The 22,963-nt window shown below is 39.6% G+C and overlaps 2 protein-coding genes across 11 annotated transcripts in view; one reads left to right on the forward strand and one right to left on the reverse strand.

Annotated features, from left to right (window-relative positions):
• Nucleotides 1-22,963, forward strand: part of CACNA2D3 (calcium voltage-gated channel auxiliary subunit alpha2delta 3) — a 551,700-nt gene that overhangs the window by 463,403 nt on the left and 65,334 nt on the right. The window lies entirely within an intron of this gene.
• LRTM1 (leucine rich repeat transmembrane protein 1) lies at nucleotides 10,020-14,642 on the reverse strand. The gene is made up of 3 exons (XM_074602487.1): nucleotides 14,516-14,642; nucleotides 13,421-14,017; nucleotides 10,020-10,453 (listed from the first exon to the last, which is right to left on the reverse strand). Exons 1-3 carry the CDS (start codon nucleotides 14,640-14,642, stop codon nucleotides 10,020-10,022), a joined length of 1,158 nt encoding a protein of 385 aa, XP_074458588.1.

Below are 22,963 nucleotides of genomic sequence, written 5' to 3' on the forward strand. Positions count from 1 at the left end.
GTTAAGTTTCTTCAAACTATGCATATTACGATGTGAGGGAGAATAAAAGATGTTGGAATTTTATTTTTTTATTCTTTTCAACATGATCTAAAAATTGTAGAATCACCCTAGTCTTGAAATTCCATGAGATTCATGTAAGATCACTATTCCTTTCAATTATGAAGATGAAGCCAGTCAATCTGGGATATCTGAATTTAGGTAGTAATCTAGCTATTAAAAATGAGGCAAGTTAAGACTGAAATATCTCTTCCAACGCTCATGTGAAAGACAGTACATTTCACGCTACCTGTTAATAGAATTTAGCATAACAGTCTTGTATTTTTTGTTACTGCATGGTGGGTGAACGCATTTCACGTTCTTCATTTGAACCTTTACTTAGAAGTAGTGAGTATATGGGCATCTGGGTAAAAACAGCATAGGATTTGTATATGTTATGTACACGCTTCTTTTTATTTCCAGTCTTTTGTGGAACGGTGAAGGTTTCATCATTATGATTTTGTTTGAAATAGATTTTTTAAAGATGCTGTTCACCCGGACAGTTCTGGGCAAGAGATGGGGACGGAAGCAAGCAAACGAAAGTCATCATGGAGTGAGGCAGGCTCTAAAAAATGAAAAATGTTTCTCATGATTTTGAGAGAGTTGAGAGACTGCATGAACCTTCATATATGTACTTCCCTATAGATGCATTTTAGCTCAAAAGCTACGGTACAATATAGGACCCGAAAAGCCCTTTATGTTGAAAGAGGCTATCGCTGTTCCCAGAAAGCATGAAAATTAGACCCTTGGGATGTTTAATTAAAGATAACAGAACTGACATAATCTTTTTAGGGCAAAAATTTATTAAAGAACACTGAAAAAAAATGTGATGAAAATTGTCAAGATCTCTTAACTTTTCTTCATAGAACAAGCAGAACCTGGAATTTCAAAGCTCATTGAAAAAGTACATAGCAATGCTTAGTAAAAAGGTCTGGACACCTAGTCGTAAGAATGAAGGATTAAATAACACACAGCACAGTCTTTAGTCTCATAGTCATTTGAAACATAGAGTTTGAAGTAGATGAGGAGAAATAGTCCATTTTTGTTTAAGACAAGGCTGCTTAAAAATTCTGAAATTAAGTACAAATTTTCCTTAATTCTTTTGTGCCTGTTTTTGTGCAGACTAGTTATACACATGAATGGTTGAGGTTGGAATTGACCTCTTGAGATCATCTAGTCCAATCCTAGTGGACTAGATCTTGAGCAGAATCTTGAGCTAGTGCAGGTCTTGAATGTCTCCGCAGATGGAGAGGCTGCACCCTCTCTGGGAAACCTCTTCCAGAGTTTGACCACCCTCACAGTAGAAAAATATCATAGAATCATAGAATTGCCTTGGTTGGAAGGGACCTTTCAGACCTTCGAGTCCAACCATCAACCTAACTCTGACAAAAACCATCACCAAACCACATCTCTAAGCATTACGTCTACCTGGCTTTTAAATACTTCCAGGGATGGTGCCTCAACCACTTCCCTGGGCAGCCTGTTCCAACGCTTAATAACCCTTTCAGTGTAAAAATTTTCCCTAATATCCAGTCCAAACCTCCCCGGTTCAACTTGAGGCCGTTTCCTCTTCTCCTGTCGCCTGTTCCTTGGGAGAAGAGACCGACCCCCACCTCTCTACACCCTCCTTTCAGGGAGTTGCAGAGAGTGACAAGGTCTCCCCTCAGCCTCCTTTTCTCCAGGCTGGACAAAAATAAATAATTGTTTTCTCTTTCTTATGAAACCAGGTCTGTGTTGCAAATAGGTGTGCAAATTTGTCACAGAAAGAGCATGGAATGTGCCTGCGTTTCCAGTATTGCAGGACGCAGCCCAGCACTGTGAGTTACTGAGTTAGTGAGGTTACCGAGGGTCGGTGTGGGAGTCTTTTCATTTTAACTGACGGCTCTGCTGTCGGTTGCGAAGGACCTAAGAACATAGATTTGAAAAATAGGCATATAAGAAGATGCTACTACTCTGAAACCCAGTGCGAGTGTCATTAGCATGTTTTTTCCATGATGGAAAGGGTGAAGTAGAAAATGATGTAAAACTATTAGCTGTAACTACATATAATAACTGGATAGAAAACCAGGTGGTTTTTATTACCATTGCCACCTATTGATAAAAATGTAGAATTGCAAAGGAGTTCTGTTTCTATGGTACCAAAGAGTAAAGAATATATAAAGTGGCTTTATATTTATTTTCTACCAGAATATTTTATGCATGATCAGTTTTGTGTTGGACTTCCTATTTATCGAAGCTGAAATGAGGACACAGACAACACTAAATGAGTCCTGCCTGCACACATGCTTTTCTGTGGTCTCTCAATCAAAATCAAGTAATATTTTAATTTGTTCATTTTAAAAACATGAAAAGCATTTACCAATAGAGTCGGACCTGTAGTTTCAGAAGAGGCTAGCCCTCATTGCTCCGTGTCAACGAAACTGGAAAAGTAGATTAACGGAAACCCAGTGTAGCTAAATCAGAGAGAAATGAAAGTACTCCAGCAATCTGGAGATTTCTCTTGTTCAGCATAATTCTGGAAAGAACAGAAATCCGTGTTGTTCTTGTGCACGGGCATCTCTACAGTCATTTTCTGTCAAAGGAGAGTGATTGCCTGGGATGTGCATTCAGGCGTTGCCATAGCTCTGTGAATCTACCCGCACTCATTCTTTTCTGCTGAAGCTACATAAAAAGAAAGACTGCAGTAATTCCCTTTGGAACAGAAGAGAAAAAATCAGCACGGAGGGAACCCTCTTTTCCTTCGCAGTTGCAAGCTTCTTGATGGGTGTTTTTGTTTTCCGTCTGTGTATTGAACATTTCTCATCCAGATGGCCTGAAGATCAGCCACTCTCAGGATCTTCTGCAGCGAAGGTTACCGAAGTCTACAGCTCTTGTGAGAATACGAGACCCATAAGGGCCAGCCTCTGCTATCCATGAACACGTTGAATAATAGTCATACTTTGTAGTATATGTATATATACTTTGTAGTTACACAGTCCTTTTGAGAGAATAGATTTACTGTTAATTTCAGAATGATTACGGAGGGCCAAATTTTTCTCGCAGCCGTTATTTTCTGCTGCCAAGCAGTAAAAGCTGAGAAGAAAATGGGAGATGCTTTCTACCAGCCACGATTCATGTCTTTATATAGTGTCTGGTCTTTATGTAGGAATGTGGCACAGAAGGTTCCAGGCAGTTGGCCCTTCAGTGGGGCGCAGGTGCCTTTAGTTCCGTAGTAGGTGGTGGCATAACCCAAGGGCGCCATAAGTGTTAGGTTCTGCCGTGCTCTCTGCCACACAGCAGTGCGGTGACACTGAGACGTCAGCGCTCACATGTGAGATTTCTTGGAAAGAAACATGTCCGTACGGCTTAGCAGAATAAAAACAACACCTTTTAAAATAGTACTGTTGATTTCTGCTAAAACTTCAGATCATGCTTAAGTTTTACTTTATGTACGTATTATTTATATTTAAATATACACTAAAAATATATATTTAAAATATAATAAGCAAGCCTTTGTAGTCAGATGTAGGAGGTGTTACCGAATCTGAAGAAAAGGCAGCCTGACCCTTTTCTGTGCACTGGCAGTTTTGATTTTAAATGCTTTTACCAAAAATCCTTATTATGCAAACAACTAATCCTTATTGTACCGGCAAACAAATTGTCCCAAGTAAAGCCAGGATCTTTTCCCTTTCCAGTATTTAACTTTTCAAGGCTGATCCTTTATTTTTATAACCAGCCCACATACAAGTTCGAGGTTTTTTTCTCCAAACCCTCATTAGAGAGAGATTTTTTACAAGTGTCCTCATCCATCACCGTCATAGTTTTCCTTTTTACATCATTTTAAGAACAAACGTTAGTATAATAATAAATTCAGTTGTTCCATCTTGAATATTCCTAGTCAAGATGCAAAAAGCGCTCAAGTACTTCGAATTTGAAGATTTTGAAGATCTGGAGATTTAGGTTCTCCTTTTTGTTTCTCATCCATAAGCTGAAGCAGATATGGTAAAGGTTTAATTTCGTCACTAATTTGTTAAAAATGGCATGCAATTTTGAACGCTTCTCTTCTGGTCAGAGTGAAGTGACCTTGATGATCCTGCTGTTTAAGGTATTTCAAACTCTGCCTTGAAAACAGGAAAGGTCCAAAATCTCATATTACTTTTAAAATACAGATCTGTCTTACTGAGGCTGGTCACGCTTCAGTTTTTTAATCTTCCTGTTTGAATCGGCCTCTCCAGAACAGCAATTTGAAAGGAAAATTTGTGCATATAACAGTCTTCTGGGAACCGATGCTGCTGGTGGGCCGGTCTCTGAGTAAGGAAGATTCTTTTATAATTTCATGGAGGGAAATAAGCACATTGTATCTGAGAACAAATGCCCTTATAATACAAAAATTCTGTTCTTCATCCCCTTTTTTCCTTTTTTTTTTTTGAGTGTGTTAATAATTGTATATACAATGTGACCTCGACACTCCATTCCGGGTTTTTTTGAGTGAATTCAAATGGAGTTTGCAAGCACATCTCTCTTTGAACAAGATCCCAGAACATGCTTTGAAAAAAGGGCTCCCAATAATTTAATCAAAATAGTAGCTTGAACTAGTGATATTTCTAAGAGCGGCAGATAATAGTAAATGTTTCACAAATAGTTAAATCTGCTGTTGTTACAATAGCACATAGAGTAAATGCATCTGCTCTGTACTGCTTAGACTTTTTTTTCCTTTTTTATCACATGTATTATTTTGGTCTTACTATATTATTAAAAACATTCAAGCAAATGTCACTGTCCTTAAATACACGGTCCTTAGAATTTATGATACCGTCTATAAAATTGCATTTTAGTATGAAGGCCTAAGGGAAAATGAATATGTCATCACAATGACACACCAACCAAATTTTTAAAGCGTTCTAAAATAGATGTTTTCCTTGTCAGGCAAGACAGTGATTTACTTAATCTTGACTCCACATTATAAGCCACATAAGATTATATTCAGCGGTAGCATTTAGTAAATCCCTCAAAATGCTTTTCATGCTTTGGTGGAAAACCACTAGTTTATGTTTTTCCAGAGTTTCTTGTTCATTTTGAATATTCTCTTTGTATTCATAAATCTAATGTTAGTATATAGACTAATGTTTTCAGTTTCAGGAAAACTGAAATGTGCATTTGCACAGTCTAACGTTAAACAACTCCCAGACTTCGGTTAGGAGCCGTGACTTAGGAAGCGGTTTGTAGGTAATGTGTGGAGAGAGGTGACTCCTGCCAGGATGCTCCAGCGCGTGTGGTACCGTCCTGCCCCTCTCCGTTGACTGACCGGGCAATCTGAAGCTAGATGGCATATCCCCAACCATTCGTAATCATTTGTCTTCGTTCTCAGGTCCTTTTACCATACAGAATTAGCGTGTGAAATAATTGAATATCAGGGATTTTAAAGATAGTTCTCTGCTAGCGTTGTCTTGAGAATTTAACCCCTATTTATCTATTTCTTGGGCTTTCCTCACCACTTGTTCTCAGAGAATCTGGAGCTCGGTGGTTGAATTAGAACAGTATCCCGACACGTATAGAATTGACATGTATAGTAAATCGCATAGAGCATTCTGCTCTCTGCTTCTGCACTTTGCAGTTGGGGCTTTTTATTTGTTTGGCTGGATTTTAGTACTACGTAATTTCGGTATGAGGAAGATCCTTGTGATCTAGTAGCAATCAGACTCTAGGGGCATTCTACTAGATAATTCTGCTGCCAGCAAAATAAATCCCTGATTTCAGAGCAAAGCAGCAGATGAGCTGTCAGGTCCTTTTGAAAAAATCAAATAAAGCTGTGCAATTAGGAAGCGGCAATGACATAGTATATGAATACATTAATACCAGTTTAAGTACTGTGGATTAACCGATTTATTTCCCTCCCCTGTAGACTGTATTTCCAAATATTAACAGTGTTTTCTCATGTGTGTTGTGTCTTGAAAAGAGGATGGCAGCCTTATGCAAAACGTTGAGCGTATAGTGTACGCAGCCCTAAAACGTCGGGGCATCCCTCTGTAACCAGTGCGAGCGAGCAACGGCAGCTTCCGGTAGAGGTAGTTACGAAGTAGTAGTTGTTGCTTTGTTTGTTATGGGTTTCTAATTCCTACTCCTTCTCCCCTGTTGTGGCTTAACCGCCACATCCAGGTGACCGATGTTGCTGCCTGTCTCATCTGGGGAGCACACGGTCACATTTCAGGTAATATAAACCCAGGAGGTACCGAGACTCTCTTACGAGTATTATCGCTGTGCCGCTTTCAGCCACGTTCAACGATCAAAGCTGGCAAAGTAGACGTACTTTCTGCTTAACTAAAGCCTGCGTGTCTTTGTCTTCCGGCCAGCAAAGATAGGTGGTTATGAGTAGGCAACAGTTGGTATTTTTTTGTTAATGTTGTTAATGATAGATAAGCTATGTATAATGTCGCTAAATGTTTGACTTTGATATTCAAGAAGAGGGATCCTGATTTTATTTGGACGTTGTATTACTAGGGAATAATGAAGCTGAATTTTGATTGACTTTTTGCAAGCTCTGGATGGAGAGGCACATATGGCAAGCAAGTATGTTTCAGTTTAAGCTTCATTTCTTTCAATATAGATATTAAGGACATTTTCTGTAAAGAACATCGGTGTATTGTTTTTAATCTCTGTTAATTGATTTTTTTAGAAAGCCTCTTTTTCCAAGAACAAAGTCATGTGGTGAGCCTCTGTATGAAAGGCAGGGATACAATCGTATGTGGACTTTCTCTGTCTTTGTAAATACCTTGCAGAGCAGCGCGTCCTCATATTTTGTTGACTTCGGGGGGAAGAGTGTTTTTCACAGAGATTATAAAAAAATGCCGTGCTCACTATAATACCTCTCATGAGGTTGCTGGAAAAATAACAAAGCTTTTTCAGGAACCTTTATCTGAAAAATTAATCTGTGCAGACAACTTATTTCAGCAGCAGATGTCCATTGCTAAGCTTTACAAATTAAGGCAGTTGTGTGGGGAATCCCTATACCCAGTCTTCCACTCGTCGTAGTCAATAATTGTTATGGGCAATAAATTGTGCCCTTTGTCTCTATTTTCTGTAGTCAAACATTCTGTTTCCTCTACTGAAAACCAAATAATTTTGCATTTATCAATTTAGGCAATTGAATCAATACTTTTCTCTATTGAATGTCTGCTGTTAGCTTATCATCAGAAATAACTGGAATTTGTTAATTGCAGACACATTTGTAAATATTACATATAGTCTTACAAACTTTAAATGAAAAATTTCTCTGGGATTTTTGTGTTTTTTTTTTTTTTTTCTTTAACAAATAGCAAGTTAGGAAGTATAAAGCAGATTGTGCATGGGTTGGCTTGCTTTACTCCCATAGCGCAGTGAACTAATGGAAATATGATTTACTTTGCTTTCTGGCAGAACTCTGTATCAATTTACAGCCTTATGTGTGCATGAAAATCCCCGAAGCATCTTAAATGTGACTTAGAAAGAGTTTCTTTAAATGCTGTTGTGCCCTTCATTGCCTCTTCCTCACCTTTTTCCTTTTTTTTTTTCTTTTTTTTTTTTAAACTGTCTTACAGTAAGGAAAGCCTGAGAGGTTTTCGTTGATAGGCTGTTTTTTAAGGACTAGGAAGATGTTGTGGTTATTCCTGACTAGGAAAAATCAAGTCAGTTCTTGTTTTCCTTTGCTTGAAGGTATCAGCAGCGTGGAGGCCTGTGTGATGGGAGGGGCATGGCTCTACCTGAGCCTATTAGAAACACCATGGGTGAAATCTCTGCACATCAGAGGTTTATTAGCTGTCGTCTTAGGGTCTGCGCTTTGAGTGCAAGGGTGGTCGCTTTAGGTCGTCACCACAGAAAAGCACTGATTTGGCTTGGCTCTGAACTCGTTTTTTGGCCCATGGTCAGTAAGGTTCTATCCTGTATTACTTCAGTCTTCTCTGTCTGAAAAACTGTTTTGCTTTGTAAAATGTTACTGCGATAAAAGTCTAGAAAATGTAATCTACACACTCAAATGGCTTAGCTCTGAAAATCGATTATTCATTAAGCTTTACTGAATATTTAAAAGGAAAAAACCAAAGTTGCTTCTGAGATACATCATCAAGAGATCAGATTTAAAGAGCCTGAATATAAATATTCTAAAAATTCTGTGCTGATGATGTCTCAGCTGAAGTAATATGCCCAATGTAGGGTACCACATTTAAAAATAAAAAAATAGAAGAACTGGAAAAGTTCCAGAAAATGCAGGAAAATAAAAGTTTGGAGAATCTGGCCTTACAGGAAAATTTGACACAGCTTGGTTTATTTAGTTCAGGACAGGGAGGAATGAAGAGAGCCTAATAATAATATGAAGTAGTTAGCAGTTAAAAAAACCCACTAGACAGTAATTAATTGTTTTCAGATTTAGCTGAAGAGTGAGATGCTTAATTTTCTCTGGACATGAAAGTAACTACAGATGGAGGAATGGGCTTTAATATTTAGGTTGCAATTATTACTAAGTAGATAAGAGCAAGGGTTACGTGACTCCTGCCATATAGCCCATCACTCAGTGGAGGCTGTTAGTAGAATTGCTGGAAACTTCGTCTTGGAATCCATCTGTTGGAAGGGGAGGGGAGGTCTCTGGATGCCCGTGCTGCAGGCTGATGCTCAGCCATTGTCCTCAAGTTTTCTGCCCAGTGGAATAAACTGACGAGGTTTTCGCCAGGGGTTGAGGATAGATGCTGAGAAAATCCCCAAGGCTGTGAGCGAAGTTGATTTCTGCATTAGCTACTTGGACAGGTCTTCAACCCTGTGTCACTGGAGAGATTTAGAAAACGCGTTAAATATCTGTCACAAATAGCCTAGATTCGTTTTCTCTAGTCTCGGAAAAGGTAGATGGAGTTACTGATCTCTGCTGGATGCTTTAAGATAATTTCTAATAATTATTTAAAAAATACTTCTGCACACTTAAAATACTCTTTCTGTTCTAAACTTGTATTACTCAAGTGGTTTTGGCTCTGATTTCCTCTGATGGCAAAACTGCGCTGCAGAAAGGTCGGGGGGAGCCTTGCATGAATTCAGCTGAACGTTTTCTCTGAGAGGGAGCGCGTAAACATGCAACTCCATTGTCCTCCGCGCTGAAGGGCAGCACTGTGATGGCAGCTGCAGCTGCAGTCGTGGCATCTGCAAAATGGAACACTTGTGTGTGGATTTGGGAATAAGAGGCTTCAGAGATGTCTGCAGCAAGCACGTGTGCCAGCAGGGGAAGGGTCACCTCTCTCCGTGTGTGCTTTATGTGCTCCTGTCACTGCTTCTCGTTGAACAGTGCAGCATTTCTTCTTTCTTCAGCATTTTCTCAGCTCTCTTCTTTCTTCCCTACTAAGTAATTTAAAAATGAAATGTGATAGTTAACAAGGTACTTCCTATTTTCTAAGGTAGGTAACGGACGTAATGTTTAATTGTTGTCTTCTAGGGCCGATTGCAAGGTGGAAAAAACGTGGAAATGTTTTTAACACATGTTTAAGTTACCAGTGGCAGTGACCACAGACTATAGGCTGACTGGTTCTAAAACCGATTGTGAATTGTATTTCTGGAAATATACCAGGTATTTTAAGATCTGAAAATGTAGTCAGACGTTTGTAGCTATTTTGTATTTTCCTTTGCAGAAAGCTCACTCGTGTGAGCTGCTGACTGTAGCTGCACCATAACGCATCTATTGTACTAATATTACACAGAGCTGGTAATGGAGAACGGCTGCTTTACAGTGGCCACGTCAGGGTTTCATCATCTCAAACACTCAGCTTTAAATAGTGGCTTCAGACTATACATGCACAAAATATAAATAAAGTTACATTCTTCTACATAAATTCTTAATATATATTCCAAAGAATATATATATTTACATTGAAAAAAAAATGTGAAAAAACAACAACAACAAAAAAAGCAGTCATTTCTATATCAGTCCTGTTTAGATTCCAGGCTTTTTAGCTGAAGTGGGGGCTTTATTTTCAAGAAACCAAAGACAAAGTAACTCAAGCCAAGGAACTCTCAAATGGCTCCTTTTCCTCAGGAGTCCCATGCTGTTTGGCCGGGGCCAAATGTTCTCTGTGGTATTTAGCAGTAATTGCAGCGTAGGCACAACCATAAACGGCAGCTGCCAGCATCATCAGACACACAATTCCACAGATAACTCCAGTTATTACGACAGTGGCGATCGCGTGACGCAAACTAACAGGCCTTGGCTTTGGTTTGGGTTCGCAGTTGGAGCGGCTGTATTCCCCGTGTTCGTTGTGGTGAGCGTACTTCGGAGAACTTCTGTGCTCAAAGCTGTGGTGGTGAACGCTGGCCAGGTGGACGTGAGCTGTCCTGAGGGGGCAGGCTCCGAATAGCTCGTAGGGAACTTTGAGGAGGTCCTTTCCCTTCCGAATCCCTGGCGTTGAGCAGATAATGCCATCGCTTATTCCTCCTGAAAAAAACGCCACAGATTTATCGTCTTAAGTTCTGGTGGCTTCTGAATTATCTTAACGTAAAATCAACAGAAACCTGAAGTAAATTTACCGTCAGCTTTGACTTTATACTTCTAAAGATTTATAACTATATCTTTAAGATCTTTTTCCAGTTAGATCAGTGGTGAGATTATTACAATTTATCACTCAAACAAGGGAGTATTTGCCAGAAGGAATTCGTCAGGAATTAAGTAATCTATGTTTTTATGGATGTAAAAGTAAAAAACAACAGTGGTATAAAAGTAAGAAATAAGTCATAGATGAAAACGAAGAGGTATTGTTATCAGCCAAGTTATTCCATTCAAATTCATACCATTACTTCTTTTTATAAAGAGAAATGGAAACAATATACTTAGTAAAGATTTCCCACTTGATTCAAATATTCCATGAAATAGCCATGGTTCTGACGCCATACGCTAACTGTAACGAAGCAAAGAGGAAGTTCAGGAAGTTCTACGTCTGCGTGGGCAATTTTTTGAAGCGAGGCTTATGGTGAGAAAATATACTGAGGTCTAAAGGAGTTAAGATTAATCGATCTATTACCCTGCTCAAATGGTGAATTTTGTGATTGCTTAGAGCCAGCTTCTGTTCTCTCCCAAAGGACTTTTTGAGTATAACGGGAAGGGAAGTAGGAAGCCTCAGTCCTGGCCAATGAGGCGGTCGTTTCTGGGCATACAGAGGAACTCACACCCAGCGAAGGCTTCAGGTTTCTAATTAGTGCATACACCACGGCTTTAGGCCTGTAGTGTGTCAAGGAGTCAACAAGGCCCAAACCAACGTTTACGTGTTTTAAAAAATTAACTAATCAAATCAGCTGGATTTTCTTCCTCTTCTCTATCCAAAATAACCCACCTTTCAGCTAAAGCCAGGCATAGAAACTTTCATCCTGAAAAGACTTTGAGAAAGTAGTGAATACAGATGGACCCAAACTGACATCTGGAGATGACTCCCCAAATATTGATGATATTCCAAGAGAGATACAAGCGTAGCAACTTGTCTCTTGGTCTTTAATAGCCAAACCCAAAGCGTGGTTCCAGACACACCTCCAGTGTGTTAGTTTGAATGTGAATATAGATAAAACTCCAGCTCCTGCAGCTGTGATTCTTTTATGGTTTTAAGTAACTCAGATAGGTGTACTTGGAATAGAAGGCTGGAGTCCCACCTGGACCGAAGCATTCTCTGTAATTATTTGTGAGTAGGCATCACATGACAATTGCCTGAGCTGGATTCAGCTAAAAATACTGAGATCTTTTAAAGTTGTATTGGACACAACAGTCAATACTTTTAAATGCAGACAATGTTCCGTCTCCAGCGATGTTTTGTTAGGACTTGCAAGAAATATCAGTAGGGCCACAGTACTGTTTTATCATACGTATATAACATAAGTGATGGGAAAGATTAATGTGCAATGTAACTAATTTTTCTTCACGCGATTCACACAAGAAATTTTATGGAAATATAAATGTAGAGGAGAACATAGTATTTGGGCTTCCTTTAAAGCTTGCTGCTAAAATGAATTTGTAATTTCTAGTCACTTCGTTTAGGTAATCTGTGCAATGTTGGGAAAGATGGAAGGGCATCACTGAATTTCTAAACAATGTTGGTTTTTCAAATAAGCTATAATACTTATGCTGCTGGCAGAGTAATTAAGATAATCTGATATGTTTATCTTGGATCATTACGTTCTTCTGCACAGAGAAGTCAGAACCCCTGCTGGAATTTCTTGTTAGGGAATGGTTCCAGCTTAATACAACTAAAGCTCTGGGATAATGTAATATTTTACCAGTCCAAAATATTAAGATTTTAACCCTGAGAGGAGTTTAGGCTTTTCTCTTTTCTAAAAGGTTGCTTCTGGCCGTGACTTTTCCTCACTCAGAGACTGTTCCGGGATTAACTGTGTCCCTGCGTGGCCAGTACCGTTTCCCAGCTGGCCTGTAGAGTCCTGGTGCCTGGAAACGGCAATGCGTTCACTCACGGGCAGCGTGGACCGTCTTCACGTAGGCTGGCTGGCAGCATGTTCCACGTCACTTCCATACACAGCTGGGTAATCAGCAGCTGGATCACACGCGAGCACCAAAGCCTGAGTTAGAGAAAAGCAAATTGCCCTGCTGTTCTGAATTCCCAGAGTCTGAACGTGCCTCCTGGGAGAAAAAAAATTAATTTCTTCTCATACTTACTTCCTTTAGAATTAAATCATATTCTTTTTTCTACAGCGTAACTCCTGAATGTGTTTAACGGCGGGTGTGACCAAAAGATGAGGCTACTTTTATTTATAAAATTCACTTTCCCCCACGTGATGGCATTACGCCTTTCCGTCAGGAACTTGTCAATGAATTTCCTACCTCTTCTGGTTAACAACAAATTAGAAAGCAATACCAGGCAAGAGTAAACTTGTCCAAGGTGTAACATACATTTTTAAGTAAAGTATTCTTTTAAAAAATTTTAAGAGCTATTAGATGCTAATTTGTAGAGGAATTAGAATCCTGAGTTCTCTGAAGTGAAATTGGTATTGGTACCTGTTTTGATGTTTACCCCCACGCGTCAGGTAAAACGCTTTTATAGAGTAAGTTGGTAGAGTTAAAGTGTGTGTGCACCAGTATGCTTGTTATATAGAGATGTGGATACATGTGCATGCACGCACTACGCATACGTATTCCCAGAATTCCATACATACTACGTGATTGTGTGCCTGCGTGCTTTCTCTCTTTTGCTCCGTGCCAATATAAAGTTCCTCTGTGATTCTAGTTGGCCGCCTGTATTTATGAAAGCACCTGTATTCTGACCTGTGAATGAGAAGGTATTTTACTGTTCCTGTTGGAGGGGCTGGTCTAAGGCGTGGCGTAAATAGCTGCGCCATGGCGGTGAAGATCAGTTGGTGCTGGTTAGGTGTTCCGTGTGCATTGTACGTACCGAGAAGAATTCCTTACCTCTGTATAAAAAGCTCTCCAGCCACAGTTTCAGGCCAAAGACGTTGCAATTACATTGCCAGGGATTATCTTTGAAAAGAACCACTTTCAGGTTTGGAAGTGACTCCAGCAGAACTCTTTCCATTTTCTGCAGTTTGTTACGCTTCACAGACAGCAACGTTATATTCCCTGTGCTGTTCCCAAAAGTCTCAGGCAAGCGTATAATGCTGTTGGATGACAGGTCCAGCTCTTTTAGGTGTGGGAGGAAACTGAAAGTCTTGTTTTCTATATAATGAATCAAATTTCTGGTTAGATTTAGGACCTGTAGATACCGTAATTTTTGGAAAGCACCTGGTGCCAAACTTGAGAGAGAGTTATTAGACAAATCTAAGATTTTGAGCAGCGGTGTTCCAGTGAACGAATTTTGGTTGATTCTCCAAATACGGTTATTCTGCAGCTGTAGTATCTGAATTTCAGGAGGTAAATGGGCAGGAATTTCAGTAAATCCTCTGTTCTTGCAGTCTGCAGTCTTTGAAGCTGTGTAGCATAGGCATTTGTTGGGACATCCGTGAGCTGTGTGTATTAATAAGGCGACGCTCAAAACCACGTGCCAGTTGCCTGTATCACAAGTAAAAGGAGATTTAACATTAGTTGAAGATGTTTGTCTTTTGGTTATATACAGGTCATTAACAAGGGCCAAGGATATACGGCTCCGTAATAAACATTAATGTAGATAGTATGAAGAGAGTTAATTTATTTTACAATACGTGAGTAAATTACAGGTAGTATTGAAGTACTTCTATAACACAGAATGAAGTTAGTGCTTCCATGGCCTTGAAATGAAGTACGTATGATTGCTTTCTCTTAAGTACAAACGGTTTTCAGGAGGATTTGCCATCAGCAGAGCAGTGATGTTTGAAGGGAATGCAGCAGTTTCTAAAATTATGAAATTGGAATGTTCCTGTGGTAGTAACAACTTTGAACCATCTTAGGTCAGAAGAATTGCAAGTAGAAATTTTATTTTTCTGTGTTTTTACTTATTGTACTACCTAAAAAGAATTAAGTTAGTGTGCCGTCAAGCTTCGAAGACACTGCTATAAAAACAGTTAATGTTACTTTTTCGGCAGTCCAGATTCTCTTTGTCCTTTGAAATAGCTATGTTTATTCTTATTGCTTTAATTCCCTTATCCGAATGCTGGCTGTACTTCCCATCGATACAAGTTTCTACACAATCAGCAAACATTTTTCAAGAAGCTGTTAAAAAGATAAATGAAGTGACAGGACTACTTAGTAATATTTAGTATTTATAATTATCATCTGCTCCCTGATGTTCAGGTCAGTTTTAACTGAAAAAATAATAGTTTTTGCCTCTCGTATCTTGCTAATGACCTTGCTTTGAAAACAAGGTGCCACTTAAAGCCATTTTTGTATACACAGCACAAAATATTACAAAAAAAATAATCAGATGACGTTGAATAATCAGATTTTCTTTGACAAAAGAGAGTCAGAATGATAAATCCTTTTGTAGTATTGTTTTTGAGATACCTCAAATCATTTTTACTATTTACTATTTCAAAATGAAAAACATTTTAGTTTGTTACTACTTGGAACCTTTGGAAATTAGACGTACTTCTTATCAACACTAATCAAATGATTAATCAAATGAGATCAAACATTAATTAGAAACAGGGAACACCATATTAAAGGAATAACAGTGTATGACTGTAACATTGAATATCACAAATGTATAAATGACAGTTTTATTTTGAGACTAGTTTGTCACAAACCACTCATTAATTTTCACTCAGAAATGAAATTGTATTTCTATTAAAATGATACATAATCTTTTGCAATGACTCAGTTCTGCACTGAGCATTCACTTGAAAGAAGTGAGCTTTCTGGCGAGCAAGGTAAGCAATACCGTCAGTTCGTTACATTGGTCTGCAACAGTCGGCTTCAGAAACAGACGCGGCTTCCCATGTAGAGTTAAAACAAACTACTCGGCAAGAGATGCGTAGAGAACAGAAAAATTTCATTATTAATTTGAATGCTTCAGTATCTCACCTTTCATTCTGCTTTGCTTGTTCTTCACCTTGCCGAAGATTCAGTCCAGTTTTCGGAAGTAGAACAGTAACAAATACTTTGCTCTGATTCCCACTTCAAATCTGCGATGTGTCCGTCCAGTTTCCTTTCTGCGGTTTTTTGGGTTTTTTTAGATGGTATCTGTGGCTTGTATAGAAATGCAACCATTTCTGGTGAGTTATTCCATCAGCCTTTGATTTTTTTCTTTATCACAGTCTTCCTCGCCTCCCCCACCCCCGTCCATTTACGACTCTGAGAGCGTTACTCTGCCTCTTAATCAGTCAACAGGCCATGCAAAGAGTATCTGTCAACTCCAGCTGGACAGCTGTAACACACAAATAATGACCTGATAGCCTTGCCTTTTCCATTTATTTAATCTGCCTCAAATGCAAGGCACAAAAATAAAGCTGCTTTTTTAAATCCGGCATAGTTTCTGAATTGTGGTAGATTATTAGCTGTCCTCTGTCAATTTTTTGCAAGATCAGCTGACTCTAAACATGGATTCTGATTTATCCTGGGCTGAGACTGGGGGCAGTGGAGTGTATAATATCACCACGAATAGGCCCGTGGGTTGATGACATGGTTTTGACAGTGCATTTGTTTGCTCTTCTAAGCTTATTCATCTGACATCCATTAGTTGTGCTGACAGGCTTTTCTTGCGCGGGAACACAGGACTGGGGTCTCCGTATGTAAAAATGGCATACATACTGATACGATCACCAAGAATAATGAAGAGATTTGTTTATTTTCAAAGATGTTGGAAAGAAATGGCAGTCGATATTAAAATTGTACTTCATGTGTTTGTATGGTGCCCTGACTTATCCCTCTGTTACTTCTTTGGTATAACTCATTCGTACCGTACCTCTGCAACAATAAAAGGATTAATGACTTGTGACTATGAAGGAACTCAAAGGTGTTTAAAGGAATGAGAGATCTGGTGTATCGTAGATTCTTTCATGGCCACACGATCGCTCCATCTGTTAGCTGTCCTGTGGAGAAGGAAGTTGTGCAATCAAAAGCTTTCAGACCTGTTCCGATATGTAACACAGCTGTCTTGGGTTCAAATTTGGCCTTTAGGTGCTTTTGAAAAGAAAGCTCGCTTTCTAGGGCAAAATTTATATGCTATAGGCAATGCTACGGTAGTAATCATAGAAAAGTGAGATCATCAAGTCCAAACTGCTGTTGAAAGCAGGGTCTTCCATGAGGTTATCCAGGGTCCTGTCAAGCTGAGGCTCGGATATTTCCAGCAAGGGAGATTCCATCACTTCTCTGTGCAACCTACTGCAAGGTTCACTGTTGTCAGCCTTAGTAATTTTGTCTTACACCCAGACAGAGCTTTCCTTGAAGCAGCTGGTGTCCGTAACCTCTTGTCCTGTCACCGTGCATCCTTGTGAAGAAAGTAACCCCATCTTCTCCATAGCTGCCTTTTGGGTACTGAAGGTCTGTGTTTAGATCCCTGCCACCCTCACCCACAGGAGAGAGCTGTAATTTTTTTTTATTGTATGCTTTGCTGAATTGTTTCTGACACCAATCAGGGTCCCCGAAGGAACAGTGACTCCTGCTGTGTAATGAAGAACGCAGAATAACTGATGTTCTGTAAAGTAAATGTGACTGTTCATATCAAGGGTACTCAGATTATTGCTACCAATGGCAGACCATACTGTCCTTGACACTCTTGGTGAATGACACATCATCTGATAGAGGATGAAAGTCTGTGATTTAGTGTAGAGGAATGCTGTAGATACAGATTACCTGTACCATAGTCATACTAAATAACTCCAACTTTACAAAGGGAGAGAGAGATAAGCTTAAAGATCAGCTGCAATGTACTTTAAACGAAGGTCAGGTTAAAGTGAAATGCTTCTCTAACCTTTAGAATCATAGAATTGCCTTGGTTGGAAGGGACCTTTCAGATCTTTGAGTCCAACCATCAACCTAACTCTGACAAAAACCATCACCAAACCACATCTCTAAGCATTACGTCTACCTGGCTTTTAAATACCTCCAGGGATGGTGCCTCAACCACTTCCCTGGGCAGCCTGTTCCAACGCTTAATAACCCTTTCAGTGTAAAAATTTTCCCTAATATCCAGTCTAAACCTCCCCGGTTCAACTTGAGGCCGTTTCCTCTTCTCCTGTCGCCTTTGTTGCACAATACATTTATTTGCTATTTCCTTTCCCAACCCAGGTATGTGCACAGATATACAAACATATAAACAGACCTATCTTAAATAGTACCAGTGAATCATTTTAATGAAGACAGAACTAAATGTAAAAAAGGCTATTATAAAATATCATCGTCCTTAGAAGCGGTAGCCTCGCTAGCTGCAGATACTCTGCCTTGCCCTTTCGAAGAACAAATTTATCTCAGGTACTTGTTGCTTGAGATGACATCCCTCTGTCCTTGCAGTAACTCACCCCCTACATCACTGACAGCCCTTTTCATGGCTTTTGATTGGTTTGCAGGAGGTACTAGCTATTATTTTACTGTTTTCTGCTATGATAAGACTGTTAAATTCCCTTTGGTATCTAAAATTTTATTTTGGCTCATGAACTCAAAAGGTTTCTTTTTTCAGTTGTTTTGCCTTCTTAACTAACGTTTGCTGACCAGGTGGGCCACAAGCTCCCACAGCAGTTTGCGTCTTCTAACAGAGGGCTTAAAGAATGTCTGTTAACGGCCTTTCTTACTTTAGGTAAGTCTTTGCTGCTGTAATTGTATTTTTAGCATGTGCCATATTAAAGAGATGTTGTAGGACAAGGTCACTGAAAGTTAAGCACTGTGGGAGGTTCAGTTCCAACAATAATGCAGAGGTTGTTTTATGTACTCTGAATTGTGGTAGAAGAAGCTATTACTTCTTTTTAAATCTTCATGCCGAGTTCAGATTTGGAAACATATGATTAAATCTGTCGATTTGCTTTTCGTGTAGACGTGGCTATTTTTTCCTTATATTGAGAACTCTGAATGCACATATTTTGTAAACAGAAGTTTCCCCAACCTATAATCCATGTCCTATTCCCATTTATTAGTAATAATACTTTGGTTATGACAGAGAAGTCTGATGTGGTGAAAATTATAGTTGTGACACAGGTAGAGATTTGCCAGAAACGGAATAACCATGAAATCTGCTCTGCTTCTGGCCTTCTGAACAACCAGCGAGATTCTTTGCAGTTGTCTGATGTGGTGCAGCAACTGTGTTATTGTGACTGCTTAAATTAACTTATGCGCTGTTGTAACAAGATATGTTTCCCATTGCAAATGGCAAGACAGCCCAATGGACTAATATCCCGTCCCTCTTGCCTGGTGGGGGCAGTTCAGGGTTTGCTTTGCCAGCGTACGCTTTGTTGCAGCAGTTGTTGCCATCTGCTTTGTGCGTGAGAATCATCTCTTTTACAGAAGATCGCTATGTTAGTTAAACTCTAGCAGCAAGGAAACGATATAAATATTTCAAATATTTAAAAGCTACAGCATTTGGATTCCACTGCACTGGATGTCGAGATCAGGCAGACATGATTATATAAAAAAGTTCCTAAGACCACAGCAGACAATTTGTGTACGTTCTCTTTATTAGATTTTATTTTCCTTATGCTTTTGAGTTGGGGAGGTATTAAAACTGCGACACTTACATGGAAATGGTGTGAGCTTTCTCCTTACTAACGTGTCTCCGGATTGGAAAAACAGTTAAACTCTTGCTGAAGACCCTAAATTCAACTCCAATGCGGACTCCTCTTCGTTTTGGGTCAGGACACAAAATAATTCATGTTTGTTAGCGAAGCACCCCATTCCTTTGTTGTTAAAAGTCTTTAAACTGACACCTAAAAAAATACAGTATTGTATCATGGAAGAAGATGTTATCGTTTCCCAGCTATGAGTCACAATGCAGCGCAAACGAAGGCGACAGGGCACAGGAACCCTTGCATCCCTCATGCTTTTCTTGCTACAGAGGTAGTCCTTGCACCCTGAGGGCTCAGGAGCCTCTCAGCTTTTGCCTGGCAGGGTACTAGGTTTTCAAAAGTCGAACAAAAATTAGAGCAAGGCCCTGGATCCTACTTCTGCATACCTTTCACAGGAGAAGTATGAGCCAATGGATCAAACCAAATTTGGCTTGAGGAAGATTTATACCTTAAGAAGCTGGCCGTGTTTTACAGAAGAGGTGGGTGTGCGGTTTTCTTCAGACATCTTATAGGTTAGGTTGGATAAGGGGAGAGTAATACCAGCTAGGGTTTAATAACATCAAATACTGGTTATCAGACAGAATAAGCAGGCACCATCACGTCTAAAAAGTTGTTCATGCCTGTCCTTGGCAGTTGTGGTGAGTTGTTTGGTGGTGTCCCTTTAAGGTGAGAAACAATATTTTGTAACTCTAGAAATGAGGAAACAGGCAGGGAGTTGTGATTTTGTATTTTGGATGACGGACTTTGAAGGGAAGAGCCCAGTTTTCTTCTTTTCAGTGGCTTGTTTTGCCTTACTTAGATACATCTGGTACTTGTTTGTACAGTGCATAATTAATCTATGAAACGCATTGTTGGAAGTTATCCTTGGGCCAAAAGATTAGTAGGATTCATATATAATCTGGAGCCATAGTTACCTCAAGGGGCAAAAAAATCATTAAGAAGGATATAAACTTTCACTCTTAAGGGCTTTAATCAGCCACTAATGACACGAATTATGGAGAAAAACCTTTCCCTTTGGGCAGGGTTTTTTTCCGTAATTATTATTTATGGGAATTTTTACGCCTTCCTCTGACACCTCTAGAAGAGGCCAGTGTGTGAGATGTAATAGTGGACTAGATGAGCTGGAACACGCTGCATTCCAGGTGGAAATTTACAGCGGGGGAAGGGGTGGATGGGGGGACCGGCAGCCTGCTAGTGGCAGCAAGCTGCAGACTGGGGAGGGGGGCGCTGCGGTGGCCCGTGGTGTCACTGGGGCTGCCTGCCTGAGCACCTTCTCAGTTTAGTCAGAACTCTATTCCCCCCCAGACTACCCTTCTGGTCTGGACTGGAACATTCTTTTAACATTCATATCCTTTGCTGGTAATCTATAGACAACTGTTTGGATCAGTTCTTTGCAGTTTTTTTCAGGTTTTTTTCTGCACTAAAGTGACACAAGATTTCAGTCCATTAGGGAGATCAGTCAGCCATTTGTTGCGACGTTATAACTCTAATGCAATGTCATTAGGAGTCAGTTCAGCTTGTACTCCTTTTCCCATAACTAGATGAGCAGAAATGTATGAAGGTGAGAAGAGGTTTCTGGGAAACTGCTCAAGGCGCAGCCTTACAGTGTGCTTTGGTAGGTAGAAAATCTATTAGAAGGGGTGGAAGGCCTTCAGAATGAGGAGAAACATCGGGAGTAGAGATGCTGGGCTTCTTTACCTTAATTGCAAATTAGATGAAGTTGCAGCAAGGGGCAGATTGTGTGTCAGCAGAATATTTGTTCCATCACAAATAGCCGGAGAAGGGTGCAGATTCAATTTTTGATCATTTCCTGGCTAATGACAACCACCTCTTGGATGCTGAGCATCCACAGATGAAATGTATCTCCAGTGTAATCAGAGTAATTAATTAATTCATTTTGCCGTTATTGTAAATAGAAAAATATATTGCTTGACATAAAGCTGACAGAAATGAGAGGAATAAAAACAGGAGCTAGAAAAATACATGCAAAAATGAGGCCAGGTGTACATTTTGTTTTAACTCGACATTTTAGGTGCTTTTTGTCCGCTCGTAAAGGTGTTAAAATTGAGATCACTCACTATTGTTCTAGGCAGCTTATTCATTCTACACTGAAGATAAAGTTCTTTTCTAAGCTTTTACTTAGTGTTTTTATTTTCATATTTTTATATTTAATAGAAATTTCTATTCATGGTAGTAGTTCACCCTGGACACAAATGTAAGAGCAAAACATAAATTGCCTGTGCGTTCTGAAAGGTTGATTTAGTGTGCCAGTTCTTCTCAGAGTTGGAAGGATGTTGCTCTTTCTTAAACTGCTGCTCACCAATTGTGCTGCAGAATAGAACTCGTACTTCATTACTTCCTTTTGTGCTTTTAAGGCAAATCGTAGTAGTTAAGTAAAAGTCAGTGTTAGATGTTGGGAACTCCTGTATTTACAGGCACAAAAGGACTCTCTCTTTGCCCTGGTATCTACACAGCAGTCACTTGAACACAAGAACTTGCAGAAGCAGGGATATGACATTTGCTGCAGTAAAAAGTCAAATAATTAAGTTTATGTAATACTTGCAACACTTGAAATAGCCATGGGAATTTTTTTCATTAATTTAAGCAAGGTACTAAATAGCCTGACATCAAAATTATGCAGCTGATAAATGTTAAATACGTAATTTTCATGGATTTAAACGTCAGCATATACTTAGGTATTCTACTGGATCAGGACCAATGTCCTCATGGCTTTGGATTCAAGCTTCAATGGAGTATTTTGTTTTGTTGGAACTTTTCTGAGGGAAAAGCTTGAAGCCTGTAACTCCTGAAACAGCCTTACTTGGCTTGCAGTAGGTACAGTGCCGTGTACCATCCACCAGGTACACGACAACACGCGTGATCCCAGACTGGGACCCTCTTCAGTGCTGGTCTGTGGCAGCTGTGTCACGGCAGGCCTCGGAACGCGACAGGTGAAGAGAAGCGGGAATGTCGGTGGCCGTTGCTTACGGGGCCGTTTCACAAGCAGAGCCAGGGTAAACTTTTCCGTGTGACTCCAGCGACTGAGAATGCGCCAGATTCGCTACACTGGCTGCTGCTGTTCTTCGTTTCAATAGCAGGTGAGTTGTGCAAGGCAGGACACGGTTTGCTGCTTTTCTTGTTTCTTTGTTCTCTCCGGATTTCCGTGTCATCCCTACTGCTTTCCCTGTACAGCAGCAGGCACCAAAAGCCCTCTGAGATCACGTGGCACGCTGTTATCCTTTTTCTTTCTTTTTTTCCCCCTCTCCTATTTTTAACCTGTAAGCAGGTTTTAAACACCAAGTGCGTTTTTAAAATACCTTTTTCTCCACAAAATTTTTTAAATGAAGTGACAGAGTAAACCAGATATATAGATAAACTTCTCATTGCTCAAGTTTAGCTAGTTGTGCTGTTTTCAGACATGATAAATCTTTGGGAAACTTAGCTATTATAAAGGATAATGATGTTTCTGTTCAGAATTTGTAAAATAGGCCACCGATAGATCTTTTGTCTTTAAAAGAAAAAGAAAATAACTCTTTCAGAGGGCTTTTTATTAATGAGAATTACAATACTGAAAAATCTGGTATAGATTAGCAGAGAACAGTAACAGTGTATACAAATGGAACTGGCTGGATAATTAAATTCCTTTAATAGGTACTGAAATTTAAACCTCTTGATCCCTCTGACGTAAGCATAACTATTAAAAGTCATGGAACTCGATTCTAAAAGTGTAATGTGGGAGAGAAGCACTGGGATGATGATTAAGGTTTTCAGATACCCTGGGAGGAAATATATGCAGGAGTAAAACAATAGA

Source organism: Larus michahellis, chromosome 10, assembly GCF_964199755.1.
Source record: "Larus michahellis chromosome 10, bLarMic1.1, whole genome shotgun sequence".
Classification (NCBI taxonomy): Eukaryota; Metazoa; Chordata; class Aves; order Charadriiformes; family Laridae; genus Larus; species Larus michahellis.